Source organism: Sabethes cyaneus, chromosome 3 (genome assembly GCF_943734655.1).
Source record: "Sabethes cyaneus chromosome 3, idSabCyanKW18_F2, whole genome shotgun sequence".
In the NCBI taxonomy this organism is placed as follows: Eukaryota; Metazoa; Arthropoda; class Insecta; order Diptera; family Culicidae; genus Sabethes; species Sabethes cyaneus.
This window is the reverse complement of record NC_071355.1, coordinates 208,311,221-208,323,504: the sequence shown is the minus strand read 5'-3', so window position 1 is coordinate 208,323,504 and position 12,284 is coordinate 208,311,221. Positions and strand designations below refer to the sequence as shown.

Below are 12,284 nucleotides of genomic sequence, written 5' to 3'. Positions count from 1 at the left end.
AGCTGAGCCCATCGCAATCATCACCAGCAGCAGCAACAACGACAACAGCAACATCATAGGCATAGGGCTTTGGCACGGACATTGTACTCCACAGGTAATTAACAGAGCTATGGACAGCAGCACACCCATCACCATCATTGAAAGCGAAATACGGTGATGTACGTCAAGTATTTACACCTGCTCCGGCCAGACTTTGGCTGGGAGCTGACGGACGAGCACTAGCCATCCATCGTACGGTCTGTCACCATTACACGCCAAATTGTTCTCCTCGTGCCATTGCACGTAATTTCGATAGTCGTCGCACAGGCCTAGAAAATGATGGCCAGTTATTTGTTGTGATGAAGCACAAAAAATGCCCAGGACCAAAGCCTTTCAATAATATGCAGAATAGGGCCTTCAATGGCGAGATGATGATGCGGTTATAAAATAGTACGCGTTTGACTAGTGTAGCGCACAAATCAACATTAACATTTCGACACACTCGAAGATAAGATAATGATGATCGGCGATCAATATTTGTCAGCATCACAAAAAGATTCAAGGTTTTAGGTGGAATTTAAATTTTGGTTGTTATTTAGAAATCTTCGAAAACTTTCCATTGAATCATCGAATTTGCAAGATTTTAATCAACTAGAACATACCTCACGAACAGCTGCTCCTGGTTGTTGACTCGCCAGGACACTACTGTTGCACCTAAAAAAGATAAAATCATTAGAAACGGTATAGGTAAGAAATTATTACAAAAAGAATTTTCAGCTTTGGTTTAACTGATCGAAATACAAATACATTTATATATTATTTTAATATCAAAACAGCATTGTGAAGGTCCAGTGAAGCTTGATGAAAAATAGGCTACTTTTAAATGAAATAGAAAGAGCAAATATACAACTCAACGTTCGAGCGCATAAACGAGAACAATATTTTCCATTTCTTTTCAACCAACATGTGTGATTAATGGACTATATAAACGCAATGAAATATGTCGAAGATAACCATCAAACAAGAAATGGAAATACGAAGAAATGATGAACTAATTTTATCATAGCGAAATAATAACTTTGTCGGTGTCGGTACAGTTTAGTATAGTATCTACCAGCCAAAACGGTAGCCAGAAAGCACAAAGATGTGTTGTCATAATTAATTCATTACCACAAAATTCTGCGCGTCTCTTATTTGGAGTTTGAAATTGACAAGAGTGAAGACAAATCCAGTCCGCGCAGCATGCGAAAGAATTGGAAAAATAAGAAGAAAAAAAATCCGGAGGGAACACTGGCTATCCTACGAGAGAAAAACACAACAAAAAGATGAAGTGTGAAATCGTGAGCACATGTGCAGATTCTCATGGACCATGTGAGCCGCTGGCTGTCGGTCGCCCCACGGGATTCAGCGAGGAACGCAACCTATAAGATTCTACCACAATTGAGTGAGCAAAGCGGCCGGTCGGGGATATACGGTTTCGAGGAGGGAATCTTCAAGTGTTTGTTGTGCATATGTGAATAGAAAGCGCAACAGATGGTTTCTGCTTGGATGGAGGTATTAGACGATAACTAAATTTACACTTTGCCACTGGTGGCAAACTGAATAGAATGAATGGATTATCAACACGTTATAACTCAGTGATAGAAAACAGACTATACCAGTTATGGTTGAAGAACGCATACTTTAAACTTTTCGGCAGTGCAGTAATCTGGAAGCTGCATTACCAGTTCTTATTAGATGCGCAACTAAGCTTCCGCTAGTCAGTAATAGTCAAATCTCCCAACAAAAAAGTCGCTGTTGTTTTATGAACAGGCAACTCAATCGTGCAAAGGTTACAAATAAATCATTAAAAATATTGCCCATCGCTAGCGCTTTTGGCATCTTTTTAACACAGCTTAAATACCGTTGCGGTAAAATATTCATCTTCTAAAGGCTATCGGGACATTGAAAGGCATTTTCGACACTTTCATATGCACGGAACTGCTGTAATCGGACGCTGTAATATCTAAGAACATCACATTTCAGTGTTTCTAAGAAGGTTTTAACGGGTTTAGTAAAGTGAGGCCGAGCGTAGTCATGTTGTAGAATCATTTTCTCGAGCCTCTGCTCGTATTGTGGCTGTTTTCGCCTGAAATTTTGCTTGACAAGATCTATGATCACGACGAGTTAAATTTTTACAGTACTCCCACAACCGTAGTCGTAACACTTTTGTGAATCAAAGCTTTAACGGCTGAAACGTTATGAGTCTTTCCTAGCAACATGGCCATTTGCAAGCAGTAAAAAGCAAGAAAAGCAAAGATAGAGAAACTCAAATCCTATGTACCATTATCACCAGTCATATCCTATGACTGCACGCTTCTTCGATGGGCTTCAGAATGGCGATATAAATTCATCTAGGAGCAGGGACAGGGCTGGTTCGATCACTTTGACTCAATTTTGATTCATTTGAAAGTACCGTCGAATGAATGTGAATTGAGTCAAAGTGATCCTGCCATCCCTGTCTAGGAGTGCCCACAAACGATAACATCGTCTCGGTTCGAAGAGATCTAGTGAGAAATCGGTGAAGAATAATACAGCCATCGGAAATGGCAAAGAACCACTAACCACTTCACCGTATGATTTCAAGGATTTGGAAGAGGAGAAATTACCGGATGACGCGATGGAAGGTGTGGATTTTCACATCTACAAAAAGGGTAATCGGCTCGATTGCTGTAATTACCGCGGCATTACGCTAATCAACGCCGCCTACAAACCTACATTTTATTACGTCGTCTATCCCCAATAGCAAAAGATATCACAGGGCTGTATCAGGCGGGCTCTTGGGGACCCGTGCTACTATGAATCAAATTTTAACTCTTCGACAAATCCTCCGGAAATTTCTGAAGCACAACGTGCCCACACATTATATATTCGTGGATTTCAGGGCAACATGCGATACAGTCGAGCGCGAAAAACTATGGCAGATAATACAAGGGTACGGTTTTCGGACACACAGACGCGGATGATTAAAGCTACTCTGGAGCGAGTGATACGCTACGTGCGTGTTTTGGAGGCACTCTTTCGAATCGCACAAAGAGTTGTGAAAAGGGGATAGATTGTCCTGTATGTTATTGAACATCGCGTATGAAGGTGCGATCCGGTGAGCGAGCATCGAAACGAGACAACGGTATTCAGGAAGAGCGCCCACTCCTAGCCTTTGCAGACGACCTCGACATCATTCTAGAGATTTTGGGACGGCGGAGGCCATCTGCGCCAGGCTAAAAACGGAGTCTAGGAGGATTGTATTACAAATCACTGCATCGAAAACCAAATATACGGTAGGAAGAGATTTTAGAAAAAAAAACAACCCTCGCCTCCCACAAACAGTGACTATTGACGGCGAAGAACGGGGAAGTGGTTGATGAGTTGGTATATTTGGGATCTCTGATCACCGCCGAAAATAATACGAGTAAGGAGATTTAACGACGTATTCAAGCTGGAAATCGAGCCTACTTTTCCCTTCGCAAGACGCTGCGATCCAGGAGCATACGCAGTCGCTCAAAGCTAATGACGTACAATACAGGGTGTTCAATAAGTTCGAATACAACTTTTCATCGTTGTGTAAGTGCGCATCATGTGCATTCTGTGTATTGGTATTGGTGTCAGCTTTAGCGTTATATATAGGCTAACCGACGCGCAAGGTGTCGACTTGATGTCATTTGTTATTTGTTTACCGCGCGCGATGAAGGAGTACCGCAACGTCGTAGTAAAGTTGTTTGCGAGAGGTGAGCGACCCGGCGACATATTTCAGCGGTTGAAATCCCACGGGGTGAAGCGGAATTTCATCTATAACACCATCCGTCGGTACCGGGAGACGAACTCGGCCAAGGACGGTGCTAGATCCGAGCGGCCGCGTTCAGCGAGGACGCCAGCAGCCATCAAGGTGATGAGAGAGCAAGTTCGTCGAAAAATAAACCGCTTGATCCGGAAGATCGCTGTTGACCTGGATGTGTCAATCGGGACTACCCACACGATCATGGCGAAAGATCTGGGGTGCAAGCCGTATAAGAAAACCCAAGGTTCACGGGGTAACGGAGGCTACAACGAAGAAGAGGCTGGACAGATCAAAACTGATACTTTCGCGGCACGCTGGTCAGGAGTTCGTGTTTTCTGATGAGAAACTTCATCTTGCAACAGCCGCACAATGTCCAAAATGATCCGCTGTGGGCGCCGACGTTGGCCAGCATCCCCCCGTCCCACATAAACATCCCGCGGTTCGAGAGCGCCGCGTCGGTGATGGTTTAGGGAGCCGTATCCTAGCGTGGGAAGCTTCCACTGGTGTTTATCGAGAAAAACACGAAAATCAACGCTGGGTACTATAAAACCGAGGTTCTGGAAAAGGTTGTGGCCCCGGTACTTCGTGACCTCTACGGGAAAGATCATTACGTCTTTCAACAGGACGACTCACCGGCCCACACGGCGAATATCGTTCAAGCGTGGTGTAGGGAGAATTTGACTGATTTTCTCGATTAGACTTTGTGGTCTCCCAGCTCCCCGGATCTTAATCCCCTAGACTTTTATGTATGGTCGTACATGCTGGCCAAGCAGAGCGAACATAAAGTGAGCACTATGGACCAATTTAAGAACCTCATTTCTAAGATCTGGGACGAGATGCCCAAGGACCAGGTGCGTGCCGCGTGTGATTCTTTTGAGAAACGTCTCACGCTCGTCATAAAGCACAAAGGAAGGGTGCTTCCACCAAATATGTCGTAAAGGTTCTCAATAAACACTGCTTCAATAAAAATTGACTCAGAAAAGGATATCTTGTATTTTCATTTTTTAAATATATTTTTAAAGTGTTTTCGAACTTATTGAACACCCTGTGCACTAGTCCGACCGGTAGTCCTCTACGGACTTGAGACAGTAACTTTGCTTACGGAAGATAGATGTACGTTCACTTGCCGTATTTCAACAAATGTTATTGCGGACCATTTTTGAAGGAGTACAAATACAAAGCCGTGAGTGGCGGAGGGATATGAACCACGAGCTGTAGGCATTGCTTGAAGAAATTCGCTACTGTGTTACCTGACTCACTGTGAATATGCGTTGTATTCGCGGGATCGTGTTGGTTCGAAAGCGAATTTTGTAAATATATTTTTATTATAAAAGACTAATTTAATGTGGTTCTTACTAGTTCCTTAAATATCGGACAAAAATCATTGGAGATAGAGTCAAAAGCTCTTGTTTGTTATGTCTTTTTATGTTATGTTAATAAATTCTAAGATTTGAAAAGAATTATTTTACAGTTCTTTTAGTTATAATTCCTAACCTTTCGTACCTTGAAGTAGGTCAAAATTCAAACGAAAGTCCATTGTAAATTGCACACCGCCTGTCATTGCAAAATTTCTGTCTGACTTCAGTCTAGTCAGAATATGAAGCACCGATCGGCAAGCAGACAGTGACATTGAAATTAACCGTTCACCGCGTAAATTAATAATCTAGGGTATCACGCTTAATTTCATGTCATGTCGATAATTTACTTAATTTGACTGCATTAGCATTTCAGTAGAATATTAAAATGATAGAAGCGTCATATTCGGTTTACTATTTTCCGTCAAATAGAAGGATTAGTCAAAAATTGGCACAACTACAGTGTACATACACAACTCGGCCGAACTTGAGCTGCATAGACACGTCACATTGGACACATTAGAGAGGCAGGATTTTGCTCTATGCGGCAGTGAATATAACAACGCGTTAACCTAGCAGCACTGAGCGCAACCTACACGGACCTTCACGATCAGAACACCGTAATTTAGCATAACCACTACAATACACACTCGAAAAACACAGCAGCAGCAGCAGTCGCGAATTCATTAGTTCGATGTGCTACAAACGTACCTACGTTATAGAAGCCGAACATGTGTTGTGATTCAGTCCAGTGAGTGAACACTGGGATTCAGTATTTTGACTAAATAATATGAATTTATTCATCACTATTTATAATTCCCAATTTGTAGAACGTTGCATGCTGCTCGTATTGAAATTTTGATTGAATCTAATGGACCGCAAGTCCATTTAAATCGTAATAAAAATCTATTCAAGCCCCAATAGTGCTAAAACCAAAGTGCCCCAGTGTCGAAATAAAAATCACAAAACAACTAATCGGGAGTGCGAGACAGACAGAGCCATGGTACCGAAACGCGCACGCGCATGTGCTTTTATTTATGGCTCGTTAAAATTTGCCATTTATTTTGATCTTCGTCATGTCCATCTTTCGGTAGTGGTAATTTTTTTCCAAAGTTCAAGGCAACCGACTGTACTGGATTTTTCATCGATTAGAACTGGACGGACGCTGGACTGGTCGGGCGGGCAATAAAGCGCGACCGCCGCCGTTTGCAGCCACTTTGTATAGAACGACAAACATTGGGCAATTGGGTACCCTATTCCAGTTCGAGGCGGTCGAATTATCAGGTTTCCTTCCAGTATAGTATAAAACAGCGCTATCTCACTATTTGCGAAAAGAAAATGACGCAATGGGTCACGTTTTTGCGCGACTTTCATTTCTTCAAATTCGTGAAACGAAGTTGACAAATACCTAAACATTGCGTCCTGTATATACTGATAGAATTACAATTATATTTTTATTATTTTTACGACATTCGAATGCCTAAGATCATGGCTGTTTGTTTCGAAAAATTTAGTATATTTATAAATAATAACCTTTGTATTCAGTGATAACCTTTGCGCTCTTACCGCGCGAGATAAGCTCCACAATCTTTGATATTTTTAGCTTCATCAGATGTTCAATAAATGTAGGCACGTAAATACTATTGACATGCTATTATTTTACCTAAATATAGCTCCAAACGTATGCTTCCCAATTTTTCATGTGAATGTTAAAAATGCTATATTTATGATTTGCGATGAAATTTATGTCATATGTCTCTCACAGCAATTTTTTTATTGACATTTTGACATTTTTTCGAATGATTGATTATTTTATGTTTGTGGTAAAACTAGAGAGCATTTGTGAAACTGTAAATGATGTCTGAAGTTCTGTTTTTTGCATGTTCGCACAAATTTGTGGCTCAGAAATATTATTTAGAGATTACTAAACAATTAACTTTTGACTTATGTCAATTGTCTTCTACGTGAAGCACAGGTTCTCAGATACAGCTTTGGAAACCTGCGTGTGCAGGTGGTTTATATCTCTCTCAATCAACTGTAAGAACTAAATAATGGTTTTTAATGGCCCGTAGTACGAGAGTATTAATAAAAATATATTTTACAGATACTTTAGATTAATTAAATTTTTGTAAATTTACAAATCCCCAAATTAATATGCAACAGAAGGCGATTGCAGACGGTTGAGACGAAACAAAAAAGGAAATAAGGTAAAGTAATCTTAAAATCTATGTTTCTTTTGCGGTCAATATTACTTGCCATTTATCGGGAAATTAGCAGTCAGAACAGTCAGTCATTAACAGAAACAGCAGTCGGAGAGCCCAATTTCGGAAGCAGTTTTTGGGCCCAAAAGCGGGATTCTGTTTATAAAAGTGTAAATACTGCATTCTTCTTGCCAATCTGAACGCATCGAATATATTTTCATGAATAGAATTTTTGTTTCAAACAAAAAAATTGCTTTTGAATTTGGCAGAATAGATGACTGCTAATTTCACCTTAAATCTGTATTTTAAAGTGGGCGTTCAATAGCCCCTCTATTAACTCATCTTAAACACACGTGATTTGATACATAATAGGACACTGCCTCTAACTTTTGATAATAAATAATAGAGGTTGGCGCAAGTGTTTCATCATGCGCCATGCGTGAGAGTATACTTGAAACTATCAATGTTTCCCTGTTGAATACAACAGATGTCGTTACTTCGTAGCGCATAGTGTGCATTTCCGTAACAGCTGAATTTTGCGCCACAATAAATTTACTGAACACAAAGCCCTTACTCACTCATGCATCTCAGTTTCTTTTGTGTCTAACGCTAATCGCAATATAACGTTTGACACCTGAACCAATAAATAGTTGGTTTTCCAGGTAGGTAAACATAAATAAATGAGAAATTTTGATTTTACTACCACTAGAAAAGCGCCATCTCTTGAAAAGCAACGGTTCGTATGGTATCCTATTGGTAATACAATTTTCACGAATAAAACGAAAACGTCGAACTTCGGATCTTCGGAACCAATATCTGATATTCCGAAGTGTCCAGATTAACCAAAAATGCATTAAAATGTTTGTCCACGAACTTCTCTTGCAAATCCCATAATTTTTCTATTACGTTAATTGACAGCTAATTTGCCATATTTCGAGAAAAATTTGAAAAATATTATTTATTATTATTTTTTGTATAAAATTCATCTCGTCGGCGTAAAACACGGCGACATCCAGATGGAAGAATGACAGAAAGTTGGTTGATAAATAAGCGAGAACAAACGAGGCCCAAGATTACTACTCTGGGAGACGCCCAAAACATCCGTAAATACTTCAGAGCAAAAATAGTAGAATTTACTTTGGAAAAGTTTTCTTTTATTTAATTTCAGACTTCAGAGCAAGAAGCTCCAATCTTAACGAAAAGCGAACGATTTATCAAATAGAATCTGAACCAGGCGATTAAGGATCTGTAGACTCCAAGTTTCTCTAGTTTGCTTAACAGAATTTCGTGATCCACTCGATCAAATGCTGCCATGAGATCAGTGGTGCAGCGGTGCAACAGACCACTTGGGATATAATCCATGCTGCGCAGTTGAAATGTAATTCTTAGATGAGCAGAAAATTGCTTCATTGATAATGATCTCGAAAACTTTTGAACAGCAGCATAAGGAGGTGATGCCTCTGTAATTTCGAACGTCTCTCTTATCACCTTTCTTGTGAACAGAGAACATAAATGAGGATTTCCACAGTTCAGCAAATTTACTCTTTTGCAGTGACCTGTTAAATAGTTTCGTAAGTGGAGCAAGTAAAACCTGCAAGCATAACTGGTTCCCAGATAATAAGACTTGTTCGACACAAAATCTGGACACCTCAATTTTGCAATAAAACAAATGTGCTAGAAGTTTAATCCATGAAACAATTTTATATTATTTATGTGTGTATAGTTAATAATTATCAAACAAATTAACATTACTTATTCGGTCTGCATGAAAAATTGGCGAACTTTGGAGTGTACCCTTGCCATGAGGGTCAGTGCAGACTTGTTGGCAACCAATTTAGCTGCGTTTGTCCAAGATTTTCGAAATGTATCTATAGTTGTTGCTTGTTGTTTGTGCTGGGACAGCTCTCTCTCTCTTCACCAAAGCCCAATACCGCTCGATGGGGCGTAACTTTGGACAGTTAGGTGGATTCGCCTCCTTCGGTACAATATGGGCTCCATTAGCATCATACCATTCCAAAACATCTTTGGCGTAGTGACAGGATGCCAAATCAGGCCAAAACAGCGAGGGTACATCATGGCTGTGTAGGAACGGTAACAATCGTTTCTGCAGGCATTTCTCACGGTATATTTCCTTGTTAACCGTTCCCGTAGTGATGTAACTTTTGCTTGCTCGACCACACCTGCATATGGCCTGCCATACTAAATATTTTTTGGGGAACTTGGCTTTCTTCTTTGTCCTAAAATGCTCTGCAACGCCATTCCGTTTCATGGCAGTGTAAAAAGACATACCAGGAAGCTGTTTAAAGTCTTCTAGGACATACGTTTCATCGTCCATTATAACGCACGGAAATTTCGTTAAATATTCGCGATAAAGTTTACGAGCGCGTGTTTTGGCCGTCGTATTTCGTTTATTATTACTGTTTGGCATAGTCCTCACCTTGAAAGACTTCATGCCTTGTAGTTACTTAGAAGTGTGCACGAATGTTGGCGACATTTTTATTTTACGAGCAATGGTACGTACAGAAAGATACGTGCAGAACACCGAGTTAAGGAGCCGTCTCCACGTTTGACGGTTCGCTGTTCTAGCATCCTCGGCATCAGCGCTCATCCAACGGATACAGGTTCTACCTCGAAGTCGTCGGACTCTGTCAAGTTCTTTGCTGAATATTATTTTTGCTGGTCTATTCTTGTCACGTGGCCAACCCACTGTAGCCTGCCGTGTTTCAGTCACCTCACAATATCCGCAATTTTCACAATTTTCTAATATGCTGCCAAGAACTGATCGCAGGGTCTTAGGCGCAAAACGCCAAGAGTTCGTCGGTCGCACTTCTTCAATGTTTACACCTTATGACCGTAGAGTAGAGGAAGGATTAGCAGAGGAAGAATTATAGAGCGCGAGTTTCGTACAAAGTTACAGACTACGGGACCTCAGCTGGCTACGTAATATGTAGAAGGCCCTGTTGGCAGTCGCTATTCGCCTTTTTACTTCACGGCTCACATTGTTGTCATACGTACCGAAGTGATCATGATGATGAAGATAAAGACATAAACAAATTCGTCGACCATTTCAAAAGCATTTCCATCTATCACCACCAGTTCCAATACCCGAAGGACTACCACGCTGTCTACCAGCCGCCATATACCTACTTTGTTTTTGATTAGCTCTATACTCGTAGCTTCTTTCTTCATAAGATGCGTGTAAACCTTTTCCACAACTCTACGGTTAACACGGAAGATATCGATGCCATCTGGGAACCATAGGAGCATGTCAGTGTTCGTGATGATGGTACCGCTTCTCTGCACGTTTGACCTTGGATCAACACATTCACATCAACACGACATTGAACAGTAAATTTGATAGCTTATCACCTTGCGTCAAACCATCCAACATCGCCAACCAATTCGATGTCTCATCCGCTATTGTGACGCTTGATATTGTACTTGAAACATCAAGGGTAGTACGTGTTAGCCTGATCAGATTTGTTGGAAAATCATGTTCAAGCATAATCCGCCACAGCTCACTTCGTTTAACTGAATCGTACGCCGCCTAGAAGTTTATAAACAAACGGTAAACTTGCAAGTTAAATCCCCGGCATTTTTCGAGGATTTCGTGGAGCGTCCATCTCAAAACCGTGCTGTTACCTACACCAACAAAAGTTTCTTGCGACGGCCTCAATCTATGAAATAGGATGCGGGAAAGAATTCTGTATGCAGAATTGAGAAGAGTCATTCCCTGATAATTGCTATATACGAGTCGATGGTTCATTTTGTAAATAGAGCATCATGAGCAGCATGAGACCTTCAAATCAGTTCGTAGGTGGTTCTTTTTCAGTCCATACCTTTTGTATAACCTGATGAATTGCACAATACAAGCTAGGTAGCTCTAGACTTTCAAAAGTTCGGCGAGGATGCCGTCCTTTCCGACTACTTTGCCGTTTGCAGCTCTCTAGTTACTTTTTTAACGTCGTCCAAACCAAGTAGAACCTACTGGACGAAAATGTTGTCCGCAGATGATGAGCGAAGACCAGCAGTAGCTCGAAACGTTCGGACTAACTGGTATTTAAAAATCTTCATACTTATATCGCCGAAAAACATCGATTAAATCGAACAAACATTGCGGTGGCGGCGATTATCTGAAATCAACAAACATGATTTATAAAGCTTTTCAGCCTGCTTGGAACTATTCTCTAGAGAGAGTTTTTGAATAAAATGATGCCTTCTTGCAAGTATTTCGGGGTCAAAATTAGGGTATTTTTGTAGTAAAAGTTCTATAGTTCCTAAACAAGCACAGATAGAGGTATGCTATATTCAGCAATGTTGTGTATTTTTACTATTTATACAACTTTGTAAACAGGAAAAAGTCATACAAGAACTACAAAAATAGCTAAAATAGAAAAACTGATTTTAACGATTTTTCATTTATGAGAAATAGAGAAATATTTCACTTTTAGGGAAATTAATCAAGATTTGAATTCCGCTGGACGATAGAACTTTTAATTTTAAGAAACTCTTCTGAAGGTTCCATAAGCCAAAAACCAAGTTTTCCCGCTCAAAGCTAATGCGCACCAAAAAAGGTTCTGGACCAGTGGGCTGTGCCCGATTCATTGAACTTTCGGTTGACCAATTGAAGGTTAAAATTTAATTTTTAGTTGACGTCTTCGATATTGTAAGGTCTCAAGTCTTGAATGTTGAAAAAAAATTTGAAAAAAAAAATCCCGATTTTGTCAGTTTCCCCATTTTGTCAGCCCAAAATTCAACATTGGGCTGACAAAAACGGAACATTACTGTATTACTGAAAGGAAACCATGAAGACTTACGAATCTGAAAATCTTAAGAGTTGTTAATGTTAAGTTATAAGAGAGCAGATTCGAAAATAAATTTTATGACTGGGGTTGCAAGACGAATTACAATTGACTTCTCTAATATTACCTTTTT

The 12,284-nt window shown here is 40.3% G+C and overlaps 1 protein-coding gene across 1 annotated transcript in view; it reads right to left on the bottom strand.

The window, feature by feature from the left end:
* LOC128741136 (uncharacterized) overlaps nucleotides 1-12,284 on the bottom strand; it is an 84,567-nt gene that overhangs the window by 59,198 nt on the left and 13,085 nt on the right. Inside the window, exon 2 of the mRNA XM_053836731.1 lies at nucleotides 642-693. Within this exon, the coding sequence (XP_053692706.1) occupies nucleotides 642-693 (52 nt within the window). The remainder of the gene's footprint in view (nucleotides 1-641; nucleotides 694-12,284) is intronic.